Source organism: Pseudophryne corroboree, chromosome 1, assembly GCF_028390025.1.
Source record: "Pseudophryne corroboree isolate aPseCor3 chromosome 1, aPseCor3.hap2, whole genome shotgun sequence".
Taxonomy (NCBI): domain Eukaryota; kingdom Metazoa; phylum Chordata; class Amphibia; order Anura; family Myobatrachidae; genus Pseudophryne; species Pseudophryne corroboree.
In genome coordinates this window covers 209,258,440-209,276,706 of record NC_086444.1, presented here as the reverse complement: position 1 = coordinate 209,276,706, position 18,267 = coordinate 209,258,440, and the positions used below count along the sequence as shown (strand labels likewise).

General features: G+C 44.3%; 1 protein-coding gene across 2 annotated transcripts in view; it reads left to right on the top strand.

Moving 5' to 3' along the window:
* Positions 1-18,267, top strand: part of ERAP1 (endoplasmic reticulum aminopeptidase 1) — a 351,733-nt gene that overhangs the window by 243,839 nt on the left and 89,627 nt on the right. For both annotated transcript variants that reach the window (XM_063964056.1, XM_063964055.1), the window contains one exon: positions 8,391-8,529. In XM_063964056.1, the coding sequence (XP_063820126.1) occupies positions 8,391-8,529 (139 nt within the window). The remainder of the gene's footprint in view (positions 1-8,390; positions 8,530-18,267) is intronic.

Sequence of the window (18,267 nt, the reverse complement as noted above, 5' to 3'; positions counted from 1 at the left end):
GATCATTGGAGTCTCCCTACTGTGCTCCAAAACAGCCGGAGCGTAATACCACGAAAACTTTATCACACTCCGTCGCACGTTTTCACATAGACCGTGCTCATCACGTATTCACCCAGACCGTGATTCACCAAGATTTACTTCACCAAGATTTCACAAAGATTTCACAAAGATTTCACAAAGAGGAGTTCAATACACTCATACCGTTTTCAACCCACTATCATTCTATAGTTTTCTGATCAGAAAAATCATTTCCCGTAATCTGATAGCTCTTCCCCAGAGGCACTACAGTAAAGTAAGGTATTTAAACTAAATTTTGGAAACTGAACAAATGTGTGCTATTGTCTTGTGGCTTCTGTATCGCCTTACTTTCTTTTTTTTTTTTTTTTAAATAGCAGCAAATTTTCTCAGCACGTTATCAATGCAAATAGCAAACAGGAAGATGACATGTGAAAGTACACAGATGAAAATGCAATTCTAAATTAATCTAATAACATTCATTGATGTAAGCACAGACATATAGATATTTAGACCTTATTCAGTGCTTCTAATTTGCATATAAGTTGTGCTTTCAAACTATCTGTGTAGGCAACCTCCTTCACTGCTGGGAGAAAAAAAAAACAACAAACCAGTCACACAAGTTCATTTGCATTTCAATGGCCATCCTGCACCACGCAGAGTAGGGTGATAAGGAGACCAAAAGAAAAAAAAAAAAACTTTGTTTTATCTGTGTATCGTTCTTAAATCAAATATTTAATTTTTTTTTATTAACTGTTATTAAACTGTATCTGAACTACTTATGATTGACTATGATATAGATTAAATAAATGCATTGGTAACTCAAATGGTGATTTTTTTTTTTTTTATATATTTTTTTTTTTTTACAATGGATGGCTGATTATTTCCTGAGTCAACTGAAAAGCAGCCGTTCAAAAAAAATAACATTTGACCTTCCCAAAATGGCCGCTGCTCCTCCCCCTTCCACCTCCATGAGGGTCACACAAAATGGTGGACAGACCATGCGGCCTCTCCTGCCATAAAGAAAATCACCATGCTAGTTCCCAAAGTAACTTTTAAATGTACTTTTAAACCTACTTAAACAGATAAACAATCTAATCTTAATCAAACACAATATGATCCATTTGAACCTGGTTTTGCGACAATAAAAATACATTTTAGCATCTTAAATATTATGAGAAACGCCTTGTCCCTTAAAATTTCCTATCAGCGTCTTACTGATACCACAATACATTAACGTGGGTGTTTTTTTTTTGTGTGTTTTGCGAGATGTCCATCATTAGCCGGTCAATTACAGCCGCGTTTGTAATGTACAGTGCATCATTAAGATCGTGATATCCCGGACGAGCCCCCATCTAACAAAGCTAAATATTTATCTTATTAAAAACACGTTAAAGGTTAAAGAACACAGTACGCAATTGGCGCAAAAAGTACCGCAAGGGTACTCCCTTAACTATACCTTAAGGAATGTACTTATACTGTAAACCTCTGTGTAGTGGTAGAGTGTAAATGCAACACTGAATAACCTTATTACCATTAAAGCTGTTTGAGCGTTACCGACGCTCTGAGATTACTTAATACTATAAGAAAAACACAGATACCGTGCTCAGGGTCCAACGCCTAAATATATATTATAAATGATATACTTGCAAAAGAATTAATACAAATATAAATCATACACTACAATATAACATAGACTAACTAACCAGATAACTACACAGGGAAATACAATACAATTACGGTTTAAAGGAAAATCGGAGAGAAAGGGGAGAAGGGAATAAGAGAGAGAAAATGGCTCACCATAACAACAAGAAAGACAATATGTTTGCAGAGAAGAACTTACACATGTGAGGAACAATCGCTGCGCAGTTAATCAATGCTGACACAACCCTACAATACCGCATGGGACAGAAGCTAGACTCCATTTTATTAAAGCTCCCATGATTCCAAAAACCACACCACATGCCTGAAAGGGGGGGGGGAGGAGGGGAAGACATCCAGCAGCAGCCATTTTAGATTTGCAGGTCCAAACACATGGCACCACAATCACATAACAGAAGACACAAGACTCCATTCCATTCCAAAATGTCCAAGCCTCAAAACAATGCATATGTTCTGATTTTACAATTCCAAACCATCTAAAACACCTTTCACAATGTAATCCAACTTCCTAGAACCATCTCATAATTTCACATTCCAAATCACCTTTCACAATGTAATCCAACTTCCTAGAACCATCTTATTTCACATTCCAAATCACCTTTCACAATGTAATCCAACTTCCTAGAACCATCTTATTTCACATTCCAAATCACCTTCAGTATCTCAATGTAATTAACACAAACGTAACTGCATGGTGGTATTTATGATTAACAAGATATATAGTATAACTAACCAGCACAATCTATTTTAAATCTCCATAGGCAAACAAATACCACAAACATTATGCCACAGATTGTACACTGTTCCAATCATCACAGACTCCGCAGAGCATCCACAAACACCCAACAATCACACAACCAAGCTACAACATCCTATTTAAACCAGAAAGCAATCTGTCTATATTCCCTTATCTAGCCATGTGGATTCAATACTTAGCCTTTGGTGCCTGGTCAGTCCTGGGGATGTAGCCTCCATGCTGCTGGGTGCCAGGTATCTGTGTGTGTCTGTGTAGCTACATTACATCTGTGTCTCTCTGAGGCCACACCTGACCACTACCTTCCTGTTTGACCAGTCCCTGGGGGAGGGGTCTCTCTAGCTTTTGTATTGAATCACTGTTCTCTTTGTATATGCTAATCAGGTTCAGACCTGAAAACTTAGTTGATCATCCATTGTTCCCAACAAAGCTGATCTTAACTTTTATACATATAATCATATCTATCCGCTGCAATGTCCCACGACAACACAATAGGTCTCAAACTAAACCACACCTTATTCTGCTTGCTTCAATACCAAACATGATGTGTTTATCTGGTTCGGTTCTAATGATACACGTCCATGACAATAATTCATTAGCTAATTTTAAATCTCAATAATGTCTGGTGTTTGCTGTGCTCGCTGCGCATATTTGCAAGTATAGCGGCTTATATGTGTGCAGTTTATATGGTCTCTCTATGTAATATTTTTGACTTTGACAAAAGGGAACACACTTATTAAGGTTGTCCCTATATATATTTATAGCGCTTGGGTGTGTGCTGGCAAACTCTCCCTCTGTCTCCCCAAAGGGCTAGTGGGGTCCTGTCTTCTATCAGAGCATTCCCTGTGTGTCTGCTGTGTGTCGGTACGTGTGTGTCGACATGTATGAGGACGATGTTGGCGTGGAGGCGGAGCAATTGCCTGTAATGGTGATGTCACCCCCTAGGGAGTCGACACCAGAATGGATGGCTTTGTTTATGGAATTACGGGATAGTGTCAGCACGCTACAAAAGTCGGTTGACGACATGAAACAGCCGGCAAACCAGTTAGTACCTGTCCAGGCGTCTCAGACACCGTCAGGGGCTGTAAAACGCCCTTTACCTCAGTCGGTCGACACAGACCCAGACACTGACACTGAATCCAGTGTCGACGGTGAAGAAACAAACGTATTTTCCAGTAGGGCCACACGTTATATGATCACGGCAATGAAGGAGGCTTTGCTTATCTCTGATACTGCAAGTACCACAAAAAGGGGTATTATGTGGGGTGTGAAAAAACTACCGATAGTTTTTCCTGAATCAGAGGAACTGAATGAAGTGTGTGATGAAGCGTGGGTTACCCCAGATAGAAAACTGCTAATTTCAAAGAAGTTATTGGCATTATACCCTTTCCCGCCAGAGGTTAGGGCGCGCTGGGAAACACCTCCTAGGGTGGATAAGGCGCTCACACGCTTATCAAAGCAAGTGGCGTTACCGTCTCCTGATACGGCCGCCCTCAAGGATCCAGCTGATAGGAGGCTGGAGAATACATTAAAAAGTATATACACACATACGGGTGTTGTACTGAGACCAGCAATCGCCTCAGCCTGGATGTGCAGTGCTGGCGTGGCTTGGTCGGAGTCACTGTCTGAAAATATTGATACCCTGGATAGGGACAGTATTTTACTGACTATAGAGCAGTTAAAGGATGCATTTCTTTATATGCGAGATGCACAGAGAGATATTTGCACTCTGGCATCAAGAGTAAGTGCGATGTCCATATCTGCCAGAAGAAGTTTATGGACGCGCCAGTGGTCAGGTGATGCGGATTCCAAACGACATATGGAAGTATTGCCGTATAAGGGGGAGGAATTATTTGGGGTCGGTCTATCGGATCTGGTGGCCACGGCAACGGCCGGAAAATCCACCTTTTTACCCCAGGTCACCTCCCAGCAGAAAAAGCCGCAGGCTTTTCAGCCGCAGTCCTTTCGTTCCTATAAGAACAAACGAGCAAAAGGACATTCCTATTTGCCCCGAGGCAAAGGAAAGGGTAAGAGACTGCAACAAGCAGCTCCTTCCCAGGAGCAGAAGCCCTCCCCGGCTTCTACAAAGGCGTCAGCATGACGCTGGGACCTTACAAGCAGACTCAGGGGCGGGGGGGGGTCGCCTCAAACATTTCAGCGCACAGTGGGCTCACTCGCAGGTGGACCCCTGGATCCTGCAGGTAGTATCTCAGGGTTACAGGTTGGAATTCGAGAAGTCCCCTCCTCGCCGTTTCCTAAAGTCTGCTTTGCCAACGTCTTTCTCCGACAGGGCGACGGTATTGGAGGCCATTCACAAGCTGTATTCTCAGCAGGTGATAGTCAAGGTACCCCTCCTACAACAGGGACAGGGGTATTACTCCACGCTATTTGTGGTACCGAAGCCGGACGGGTCGGTAAGACCGATTCTAAATCTAAAATCTCTGAACCTGTACATACAAAAATTCAAGTTCAAGATGGAGTCACTCAGAGCAGTGATAGCGAATCTGGAAGAAGGGGATTTTATGGTGTCCTTGGACATCAAGGATGCTTACCTTCATGTTCCAATTTGTCCTTCACACCAAGGGTACCTCAGGTTCGTGGTCCAAAACTGTCATTATCAGTTTCAGACGCTGCCGTTTGGATTGTCCACGGCACCCCGGGTCTTTACCAAGGTAATGGCCGAAATGATGATCCTTCTTCGAAGAGAAGGCGTCTTAATTATCCCTTACTTGGACGATCTCCTGATAAGGGCAAGATCCAGAGAACAGCTGGAGGTCGGAGTAGCACTAACCCAAGTAGTGCTCCAACAACACGGGTGGATTCTGAATTTTCCAAAATCCCAACTGATCCCGACGACACGTCTGTTGTTCCTAGGGATGATTCTGGACACTGTTCAGAAAAAGGTATTTCTTCCGGAGGAGAAAGCCAGGGAGTTATCCGATCTAGTCAGGAACCTCCTAAAACCAGGAAAAGTATCTGTGCATCAATGCACAAGAGTCCTGGGAAAAATGGTAGCTTCTTACGAAGCGATTCCATTCGGCAGATTCCATGCACGAACTTTTCAGTGGGATCTGCTGGACAAATGGTCCGGATCGCATCTGCAGATGCATCAGCGGATAAAATTGTCCACAAGGACAAGAGTGTCTCTGCTATGGTGGTTGCAGTGTGCTCATCTGTTAGAGGGCCGCAGATTCGGCATACAGAACTGGGTCCTAGTGACCACGGATGCCAGCCTGAGAGGCTGGGGAGCGGTCACACAGGGAAGAAACTTCCAGGGCGTGTGGTCAAGCCTGGAGACGTCTCTTCACATAAATATACTGGAGCTAAGAGCAATCTACAATGCTCTAAGCCTGGCAAAACCTCTGCTTCAGGGTCAGCCGGTGTTGATTCAGTCGGACAACATCACGGCAGTCGCCCACGTAAACAGACAGGGCGGCACAAGAAGCAGGAGGGCAATGGCAGAAGCTGCAAGGATTCTCCGCTGGGCAGAAAATCATGTGTTAGCACTGTCAGCTGTGTTCATCCCGGGAGTGGACAACTGGGAAGCAGACTTCCTCAGCAGACACGATCTGCACCCGGGAGAGTGGGGACTTCATCCAGAAGTCTTCCACATGATTGTGGTCCATTGGGAAAGACCAATGGTGGACATGATGGCGTCCCGCCTCAACAAAAAACTGGACAGGTATTGCGCCAAGTCAAGAGACCCTCAGGCAATAGCTGTAGACGCTCTGGTAACACCATGGGTGTACCAGTCAGTGTATGTGTTTCCTCCTCTGCCTCTCATACCAAAAGTACTGAGAATTATACGGCAAAGGGGAGTAAGAACGATACTCGTGGCTCCGGATTGGCCAAGAAGAACTTGGTACCCGGAACTTCAGGAGATGCTCACGGAAGATCCGTGGCCTCTACCTCTAAGACGGGACCTGCTTCAGCAGGGACCGTGTCTATTCCAAGACTTACCGCGGCTGCGTTTGACGGCATGGCGGTTGAACGCCGAATCTTAAGTGAAAAAGGCATTCCGGAAGAGGTCATCCCTACCCTGGTAAAAGCCAGGAAGGAGGTGACTGCACAACATTATCACCGCATTTGGAGAAAATATGTTGCGTGGTGTGAGGCCAGGAAGGCCCCGACGGAGGAATTTCAACTGGGTCGATTCCTACATTTCCTGCAAACAGGATTGTCTATGGGCCTCAAATTAGGGTCCATTAAGGTTCAAATTTCGGCCCTGTCGATTTTCTTCCAGGAAGAATTGGCTTCAGTTCCTGAAGTCCAGACTTTTGTAAAAGGAGTACTACATATACAGCCCCCGGTTGTGCCCCCAGTGGCACCGTGGGATCTTAATGTAGTTTTGGATTTTCTCAAATCCCATTGGTTTGAGCCACTCAAATCGGTGGATTTGAAATATCTTACATGGAAAGTAACCATGCTACTGGCCCTGGCTTCAGCCAGGAGAGTGTCAGAATTGGCGGCTTTATCGTATAAAAGCCCATATCTGATTTTCCATTCGGACAGGGCAAAACTGCGGACGCGTCCTCACTTTCTGCCTAAGGTGGTTTCAGCGTTTCACCTGAACCAGCCTATTGTGGTGCCTGCGGCTACTAGCGATTTGGAGGATTCCAAGTTGCTGGACGTTGTCAGAGCATTGAAAATATATATTTCAAGGACGGCTGGAGTCAGAAAATCTGACTCGCTGTTTATACTGTATGCACCCAACAAGCTGGGTGCTCCTGCTTCTAAGCAGACGATTGCCCGTTGGATTTGTAGCACAATTCAACTTGCACATTCTGTGGCAGGCCTGCCACAGCCTAAATCTGTCAAGGCCCATTCCACAAGGAAGGTGGGCTCATCTTGGGCGGCTGCCCGAGGGGTCTCGGCATTACGACTCTGCCGAGCAGCTACGTGGTCAGGGGAGAACACGTTTGTAAAATTCTACAAATTTGATACCCTGGCTAAGGAGGACCTGGAGTTCTCTCATTCGGTGCTGCAGAGTCATCCGCACTCTCCCGCCCGTTTGGGAGCTTTGGTATAATCCCCATGGTCCTGACGGAGTCCCAGCATCCACTAGGACGTCAGAGAAAATAAGATTTTACTTACCGATAATTCTATTTCTCGTAGTCCGTAGTGGATGCTGGGCGCCCATCCCAAGTGCGGATTGTCTGCAATACTTGTACATAGTTATTGTTACAAAAAAATCGGGTTGTTATTGTTGTGAGCCGTCTGTTCAGAGGCTCCTACGTTTGTCATACTGTTAACTGGGTTCAGATCACAAGTTGTACGGTGTGATTGGTGTGGCTGGTATGAGTCTTACCCGGGATTCAAAATCCTTCCTTATTGTGTACGCTCGTCCGGGCACAGTATCCTAACTGAGGCTTGGAGGAGGGTCATAGGGGGAGGAGCCAGTGCACACCACCTAGTGGTCAAACTTTTAAATTTTGTGCCCTGTCTCCTGCGGAGCCGCTATTCCCCATGGTCCTGACGGAGTCCCAGCATCCACTACGGACTACGAGAAATAGATTTATCGGTAAGTAAAATCTTATTTTTCTTTCCCTTTGTTTATTGCTGTTATGTTTTTAAAAAGTTAATAAAAATCACTCATTAAAAAATATAAAAAAAGACGGCCGATGTTAGCAGAGTTGCCCTGTATCTGCGGGTCACTCACACCCGCATCTTGCGCTGCATGGCGTACTGAGACTAGATATATGAGGACACAGCTTTACCTCCAGGTTGTGAGTAAAATGGAGCAATGTTATCAAACCTGTAATTTTCCACTATCTGTAAGGGAATAACATGTCCCACCTACAGTATATTCAGAAAATGCACCAGAGAATGTATGGGATCCATCTCCAACATATGTACTGTGATTTGTGAGGATTGTTTAGAGAGTTTTGTTTTTGTCTACAATATGTGCTGATATTTAACTTCAAAAGTGTCCTCAAATTTACCAAACTTTCTCCTACAGAGTGCTCGCATCAACCCAGTTTGAGCCTACTGCTGCGCGGATGGCCTTCCCTTGTTTTGATGAGCCAGCCTTCAAAGCCACTTTCTCGATTAAGATCCGAAGAGAAGCAAAGCACAGCGCAGTGTCCAACATGCCCATTGTATGTGGTTTGCACTAAGTGTTTCGTCATAACTCACAGACAACTTATCAATGATAATTTTAACAATCAAGCACAAGTGCTGTTGAACAGGAAGATAACTGTGGTATAGAGCTGCTTAAATGTTCAGGGTCTCATGAGTTGGATGTAAATCCATGTGCTTAGCGGAAAATATGCATATTTGTACTACACATGCCCACAAAAAAGGCGTCCGCTATGTCTGTATGCAAATGTGTTACTTCTGCCTCCTTACACTTCCAGAGATAGAAGAGAGGAGGGAAGGGGCAGGCAAACGCTGACCGAGTACAGCAAGGGCGTATTCGTGTGATAGGAAACGCAGGCAGCCCGCCACAAAAACAGATGCCTGAGGGCTGGCGCAAACACACGCTACGATAATAATGTCAGACCCCAGCACTAGCCAGTGGCTTGTGACTGGGACAGCACATCTGCAGGGAATAAGTGCTTTTCCCTCTGCAAATGGATATATTCTACACATTTCTGAGTGTATTCTTTGTATGAATTGCTACTGTCTGACTGTAATTTATTACTTCTTATACATGGAAAGGAGGATTATGCCTGCATTAGCTGTAGTGGTTTTTATCAATTAAATCGAAGCTAATAGCCAATGTTAATATTTGCTATCAAAACAAATGTTAAAAAAAGGCATTTGTTCACCAGTGAGCGAACACGTCCTTCCTGTACTTGTCAGCATTCGAGCATCCCTTGTATGGTCCTCTCCTGCCCATCCAGGAGTATGCTGACGTAAATACAGTATGTACAAACAGTCTTCTGGGTATGCGCAGATTCATATCATTAGAGGTTAGAAAGGTCGCACAGACACTTTTGATTATTTTATGTTATTATTAGTCCTTTCCCATTTCATCAATTATTATATACTCTTTCCTTAATATTTCACGGGCGGTGCACCTGAAATATTATTTGAACATGTAGTAAACCCACAAAGAAAGGAAGTATTCCTTAATTAGGGCACTCACAGACTCACACCATGCCCACAGCGAGCCCGCAAAGGGCTCATTTGCGCTCGCCCAGCTGTCAGTATGCCGGTGGTCAGGATCCCGGCCGCCGGCATACCATACTACACCCGTATATTATACATCCATCAATGTGTGCTACTGCATTCAGAGTTAGCCTTTAAACATGGCATATGTCTCTGATTAATAAACCTGCAAGAGTTGTCAGGGTACCATTCATGTACTTGATAATTAGTACAGCCGCCTCTTTATTTGTCGTTTGTGTACACAGTTATTAGTAATTGATAAAGCTGATTATTTACCGTAGAACACAAGCTATTTACTAATATCGTGAAGCCGTAATGGCCGCTGTCCCTCGTGCACGTGCTACGCACTTCGTACGCTATTTGCGTACAAAGACCTCGCACGTGGTACGCAAGTTACGTACACACGCTGCGCTGTGAGTACGGAATACACACAGCGAGCGTACACACAGATAATAACCCTTTTAAACCTTACACAGAGTATGCTTATACTGTAAATCTTAGTGTTGAGATACTGCAATGATATAACACTGTTTAACCTTGGTCTGTAAGCTAGCTGTTTGAGCGATTGAGATGCTCAACAACCCTTAATAACAAATGGTGAAACACACTCCTTGCTAAGGTTCCAACACCTTTACTAAACGATGTAAGTAAGAAAAGGAAAAAAAGAGATACAATAACAGCTTATACACTACAGGCTACCATTAATAACTAACAGAATAACTAAACAGAAATATACACAATAGCGAACGATCGCAAACACAAATGCATAGACTAAGAATGAATGGCTAACATTAAAACGGGTAACAAAGTGGCCACAGAGAAACATACCATACGGGGAACACTCGCTAGCGCAACCGAATCCAGTCCTCCAATTATCAGAGATAAATGTTGAGAGAGAGTACTGGCCGGTCTGGGGACAGTGACCCTTATATACACAACATACAGTGTACTACAAAGGGCCCTACAATCTTATTGTTCATTGGACACAGGAATGTCTCTCCGCATTATAACAAAAGGTCATAGGTTAGTTTGAACAGGTGGGCTGTGACTATATCAAACTGCTCAGGTGGGAGGGAATCTCAGAATTCCCGCCGCATGGATAATGAACCGCAAATATAGTAAATGTCCAGAAACTACTAATAGACATAACTATACGCAGGAGCGATTAATCTTTACCTAACCAGCACCGGATTGTTCCTAATAAAATGTTCTTTAGTTAGGTACCAAACACCACTGCTCAAACCCTGTCTGACCCTTCGTATCATGCAAAGAGGAATTTCTCTGTCCAGCGACCAGTTACATTAAACAAACTTACAGTTATTATTAAGGGGAACATTATCTATAAAACATACTATTTGGTTTTATTATTTAACGATTGAGTCGCCCGCTAGACGCACACAAACTCTACCGTAAATGCACATACCACGCGCTCGAGCGCATGGCCGAGGAGGCGCCATCACGCAGCTGCGAGTATCCGCACGCACGGGAGAGAATGTGCACGTGCAGCGGGCAAGCGCATGAGGTGAATATATGGCAACGTGTAGCATGATATTTTTCAGACTTTGACAGTCCACCCTTTGGCAGTCATCAATAACTGCCACTTCCTAAAACAGTTCAAAAAGAAAAATATATGTCATAATGTAAATACCATTTTATGATTGGGTAAAGGGAGGAGAGGAGCAGGTGGGAAAAAGGTATGACCTAGTGAGATAGTAGAAGCATGTGTGTATGAATCCATGTTTGAGGGGTCATGTATCATCGTGCCGTACGTGTTTTAAATCAAGCTTCGAGGTATTGCAAAGTATACATTTGAATCTTTCTTATCCGGTATTACGGGTCTGTGGATGGGCTGTCAAACTTTACCGAGCTCTTTTCGGCTTTTGGTTGCAACAAATGGGGGAGCACATTTAGTTGATGATACATGAATGGGGGGATATGTGAGTGCTGATATCTGTGTCTATATTCCCTATCGACTATGTGTGTCATTACCTAAAGGTTGTAGAGGTGAAGATAAGAGGCAATTATTATAAATGCAATCGTAAACTATGTGAGTTTAATATGCATTCGCTGATTGAGGTCTTGTCGGATGTCTTGTCTTGATGTACATGTTGTCTGATGTCTCTCGATGCTTTTGCTATAAATGGCGACAAAAGCTTTTCCAGTGTCCATGAAAGTTACAGTCTCTAAAGTATTGGGCTATCGTAAAAGTTAAAGTCACTAGGGAAATTGGGGGCTTGTAGCATAGTTCATCAATGGTCTGTATAAAAGAGGTTGTCAAATTCTTCTTCCAAGCGGATGTCTTTGTACCTTGGAGGAAAACAAAGGAGAAACGGGTGAAAGAAACGGACCGTGGAATCACATTTTCATCACAACATTGTCTCTATCGTTGGGTCATAAATCAAATTTGTTGATGTTATTATAGTGTCTTTGCTCCTTAAACTCATCACCCTGGTATTACTTTTACTCTTCGTTAAAACCCGAACGCATCTAAATATCAGGCCAACCAATATGACGACTCCCAGAATACACAAAGAAATTTCCCTACATCCATAATAATACTTTGGGCCCATTCTCCTAAACCCGAGAACCAATTTCGTGGGTTCAACCATGACACCCAACTGGTCAGCTCATTACCCACACCAGCGAGTGTGAGATTGTGTTTCCTTCGAAACTCCCATTTTAATTGTAAAATGTCATCCATCTTTTGGTCTATGACCTCGGCTGGGTCCTCTGTGCTGTTTGTAATGTATGTGCAGCACTTTATTCCATATTGAGTTGCTAGGGTAACACAATACCCGCCTGTCACAGCTGTGAGGTAATTGAGAATCATCCTATGCTGAACCAGTTCTGTTTTGTAGGCTTGCAACTCTTTCCCAGTATACCTGAATGTGTCGTCATACATTTCGGTGATAATTGTCTAATAAATTTGCAAGCGCAGATATATATTTATAATTTATCACTCCTCTGGCGGTATGAGTGATATCTAACGCGAGTAGGAATTGAATCCCGGTGGATTCATGGATCAGATCGGAGGCTGAATGCTCTGTCCTCTCTATCAGGTGCCGTTTAACGACGTGCTCGTAATGAGTGTGAGTATAAGGAGCTTGGGCACCGCGGTGGATATCTTTCATTTTGTTATGGGATACAGTCATTACTTCAGGCAGTACTTTTCCAATATAACACAATCCCTCTGAGTTTGGGGCAAGCCACTTATACGCCTTCCTCCCGCATATGAAATATGCATCATCGGGGAGAACATATGGGACGGATATGACATTATCATGTTACAAATTTTCCATGTGAAATCTCCTAACCCTAACTCTCCCATCTGTTTAGTACACGTATCTGTTTGTACGATATGTGCACAGTATCCTGGTGATACTTCTCCAACTCGCATGGTCCTACTTCCTAGAGTGTACCTATACCGGAAAAATCTTCCATGGTCGGCTATCTGGCGTATAAGTTCTGTGTCTATGGGCATTCTGTCGGCTCTGTATGAAAAGGTCATGGTTTGATTACTCCATGACACTTCCCAATTTCCCGGCTTTCGGGGATTGGAAATGTTAAAGCACACTAAGGACCTATCCACATGATATTGGTGGAGCTTCAAACTAGGAGGACTAGAGATATTAAACCTCTTGTCCACCGGCCTCCCACCACTTAGCTCAAGTACCTCTCCTACAGTTAAAGGGAATGGTACTAGTCCTGATTTGCTATGACCTTGAGGTACTTGAGAGCATACCCAACAGTCTGTCTGGTTTAACACTTTACCCACTAAGGAGTGATAGTCACTCACTGGATGCCGGTCCATGTGGACATTAAAACTGAACTGACATTTCTTGATGCACCCATCCTCAACTATATTGTCACAATGCCTACAGATGCAGTTCTCTTCAGCTAACAATCCTTCACAATTTCTTCTATTGACAATGCTACCAGATCGTTTTCTGATACTCGCCTTTACTCGGAGATTATGTTGCTCTTGGAAATTTACGCCTCCATCCTGGTCATCAGAACCCGTTCCAGATCCTTCCTCGACCTCCATGGTTCTCTCACCGAAACAGACTGCTCTGGTCAACATCATGGTCAACAGGAAAATCCGGATCACAGTCTCTTGGGGCAAGTCCATCTTAGCGGAGTAAAAGGAGAAAAATAAGAAGGGGGAAAGGAAATAGGAGGGAGGTGGGAACTGGAGAAAATAACAAATGGGAAAAAGAAATCTGGCTCGACAAGCTTCTGGTCTTATTATTCTCAGCGCTCAGGTGTCGTCTCAATCCTCCCTGAACAGACACTCTAGTGATACAACCTCTACCGTCTGTTCTTTATCACGGGACCTCTCTGGGTCAGTGACCTTTTTACAATGAGACGAATGGACCCAAGTCTCTCTCTCGGCAACCTTCAATGCTGTTGTGCTGGTCAATAAGACTTGATATGGTCCTTCTCATCTGTCAATAAGGCAACCTGAGCGTAGAAAATTCCGTATCATTACATAATCCCCAGGTTCAATGTCATGACAATTACTGTCTGGCAAATCAGGAATCACCAACTTTAGATTATCATTCTGATTCCTCAATTGTTTACTCATCTTAACCAAGTACTTTACGGTTACTTCATTGTTACATTTCAAATCATCCTGGGGGTTAATCATAACATGAGGTTGTCGACCAAACAGAATTTCAAAAGGAGACAGATTAAGAGGGGACCTGGGAGTGGTTCTGATGCTGTATAATACAATTGGCAAAGCTTCAGGCCATAACAGTCCTGTTTCAGTCATTACCTTGCTCAATTTATTTTTAATAGTGCTGTTTACTCTTTCCACCTTCGCACGCCTGGGGGCGGTACGGAGTGTGCAGCTTACTATTAATTCCCATCAACTTACACATTGTTTGAAAGACTTCACCTGTAAAATGGGTACCCCTATCACTCTCAATGATTCTGGGGATACCATACCTACACACAAATTCCTGCACAATTTTCTTTGCAGTAAATACAGCAGTATTTGTGGCCACGGGAAATGCTTCAACCCAATTTGAGAACACGTCAATACAGACCAATACATATTTTAAATTTCTACAAGGTGGCAATTGTATGAAATCAATTTGTATTACCTGAAAAGGGCCATCTGTCGGAGGGATATGGGATGGCTCTGTCAGTATTGCCTTTCCGACATTCTTCCTCAAGCAGGTGAGACATGTCATCGCTCTTTTACCCGCATGGGAAGAAAATCCTGGGGAGCACCAATAAGCTCTTACCAACTTACACATTCCTTCTTTGCCTAGATGAGTCAGCCCATGTGCCGCTTCCGCTAGACTTGGAAGGTATGCTCTGGGTGCCACTGGCTTACCCTGTCCAGAGTCTTGAGGACTCCTGGCCATATCCTTTTGACCTCCAGACTGCCTTTTCTTGTGGGGAACACAAATTTTGCATTTCATATAATTTCTGTGTATTTACAGTATTAAATACCATCAGTTGTGTGCTGTCTGTCTGTATGGGGGTACTGGCTGCTGATTTAGCAGCTTCGTCTGCTCGGCTGTTACCAAGTGATACCGGGTCTTGGCTATATGTGTGAGCTTTACACTTGATAACAGCCACTCTGTCGGGTTCCTGTATCGCTGTTAGAAGTCTTTTGATGTGGGCTGCATGCGCTACGGGTGTGCCAGCTGCCGTCATGAAATTTCTGAGGCGCCATAGGGCCCCGAAATCATGGACTACTCCGAAGGCGTACCTAGAATCTGTGTAAATATTGGCTGACTTGCCCTTAGCCAATTCGCATGCTCTGGTTAGGGCAACCAGTTCAGCAACTTGTGCTGAGTGTGGTGGGCCTAGCGGTTCTGCTTCTATGGTACCTTGGTCATCTACGACTGTGTATCCAGTACACAAGTCTCCCGAGTCCGTCTGTCTGTGACAACTACCGTCAGTGTAGAAACTAAAATCTACATCTTCCAGTGGGTTGTCACTGATGTCAGGCCTTGCCGTGAAATTTTGGGTCAAATATTCCATACAATCATGCGTGTTATCTCCTGTATTAAATCCTCCTTCACCATCACTCTCATTCTCCACCCTTTGTGCCTGTCCAGGCACACCTGGGAGATACGTTGCAGGATTTAATGCGCTGCATCACCTTATGGTGATGTTTACGGGGGCCATCAATGCCAATTCCCATCTTGTAAACCGCGCTGATGAGACGTGTCTGGTTTGGGCAGAATTCAGTAAGGCTGACACTGCATGTGGTGTATGAATTGTGAGGTTGTGTCCTAGCACTACATCTTCGCTCTTTGTGACTAGCAATGCTATTGCTGCAACACTTCGCAAGCATGTGGGGAGGGATCGCGCTACCGTATCTAGTTGAGCGCTGTAGTAGGCTACCGGCCTGCTGGCATCACCATGCTTCTGGGTTAAGACACCTGCTGCGCACCTAGCACTCTCTGTTCCGTACAGCTCAAAGGGTTTCCCATAGTCAGGCATACCTAATGCCGGTGCCTGCGTTAGGCACTGTTTGAGTCTCTCAAATGCCATCTCGGATTCGTCTGTGTGCGAAATCCGATCAGGTTTGCTTGATGAGACCATCTCCTGCAAAGGTAGGGCCAGTATGGAAAAACCTGGGATCCAGTTACGGCAATACCCACACATTCCCAAAAACGTTCTAATCTGTTGCTGGGTTTGTGGCAGGGTCATGTCACGAATTGCTTGAATTCTATCAGCGGTGAGGTGTCTCAGTCCTTGTGTTAAACAGTGTCCCAAATACTTCACACGGGTCTGGCATAACTGTAACTTGTCCTTGGAAACCTTGTGTCCTGTGTCTGAAAGATGAAACAGGAGTTGTTTCTTATCTCTCAGGGACGCTTCCAGTGAATCTGAACACAGTAGTAAATCATCCACATACTGTATCAATATTGATCCACTCTCTGGTTGGAAAGATTGTAAACAATCATGCAGGGCCTGTGAGAAAATACTTGGACTGTCTATGAAACCTTGTGGTAATCGAGTCCAAGTGTACTGAACTCCTCTGTATGTGAATGCGAATAAGTATTGACTGTCAGGGTGCAGAGGTACTGAGAAGAAGGCGGAGCAGAGGTCAATCACAGTGAAAAATTTGGCAGTGGGAGGGATTTGCATAAGGATGACAGCTGGATTTGGCACTACGGGGAATTGACTCTCAACTATTTTGTTGATCCCTCTTAGATCCTGCACTAATCTGTAACCCCTCCCCCCACTCTTTTTAACAGGGAAGATGGGACTATTGGCAGTGCTGGACGTCCTTACCAGAATGCCCTGTTGTAGCAAGCGCTCTATTACAGGGTAAACTCCTAACTCCACCTCTGGCTTCAGAGGGTATTGTGGGATTTTTGGAGCTATCCTACCATCTTTTACTTGCACAACTACTGGGGCTACGTTTGCCATCAATCCAGTGTCTTGTCCATCCTTGGTCCAAAGTGATTCCGGTATCTGGGAAATCATTTTCTCTACCTTGGACGGACACCTATTTACAACAACAGTGTGTGACATTAATCTTGTTGGGGAGTCTAGCATATCCTGCGCTTCCTGAGCGTGGTTTTCGGGTATGTCCAAGAACACACCTTCAGGGGTACAGCATATGATGCATCCCATTTTGCACAGTAAATCTCTCCCTAGGAGATTAGTCGGAGCCGATGCAGCCAGCAGAAAAGAGTGCTTGGTATGCAAAGGCCCTATCGTAATCTCTGCTGGTTTGCTTAAAGGGTATTGTCGCACTACTCCTGTTACTCCCATGGCTGGAATTGTTTTACCAGTGGTTCTCATGCCCACGGTCGAATTTATCACTGACTTGGCCGCCCCCGTATCTACAAGGAAATTTAGAGATTTACCAGCTACATCAATTGTGACCTCAGGTTCATTTCCAAGGCTCGCAATTAATTTCACTGGCTGCAGATTACAGGTGTGGCCCCACCCCTATGGTGCGTGGTGACCTCCCTGCATTGCGCTGGCAGCTATTACCTGTGAAGGGGGTAAATGGGAGCTATCAGAGACTTGCCAGTCTCTTCTTGGGGGATACCTTCTTGTTTCCCCTGCGTGTGGCTCATAACTCCGTCTCTGCGGTCCTTGATCCCAATCTCGTATGTCATGTCGTTGTCTAGGGTTTTTATATGCATTGTGTGGGTTACTGGTGCAGTTACGTGCAAAATGACCTTCCCTATTACAATTGTAACATTTTACCATATGCGGCTTACCACCAGGGGTCTGAGATTTAGACTGAGGCGGCCTTGTTGTAAGGGCTTGGATACTTATAGCCATCAGTTTATCACTCTGTGACTCCCTGCGTCTTGTGATGTTCCTGTCGTGCCCAACAGCAGTCTCTCTTAAGGCGGCCACCGACATACCTCTCCAGTTAGGTTGAGTGGTTTGTACCCTATTCCTTAATACCTCCTTTAAACCGTCCATCAAGACGGACACCGCTACCTCTCTATGGTGTACATTTGCCTCAATTTCCACGATCCCAGTATATTTAGCCATTTCCTCCAGTGCCCGGTGGAAATAGTCAGAGGCAGTTTCTCCTTCCATTTGTTTGATGGAGAAAATGTTGTTCCATTTTACCACAGCTGGGAAGTATATTCCCAGCTGCAGATTGATCCTGGTTACATTATCTTGATTATACTCATCCGTAAGGGGTACCTCTTCATCTAATTTACAGTCAGCTATAAATTTCACAAGGTCAATACTAGAGGGCAGACATGCCCTCAGTAGTG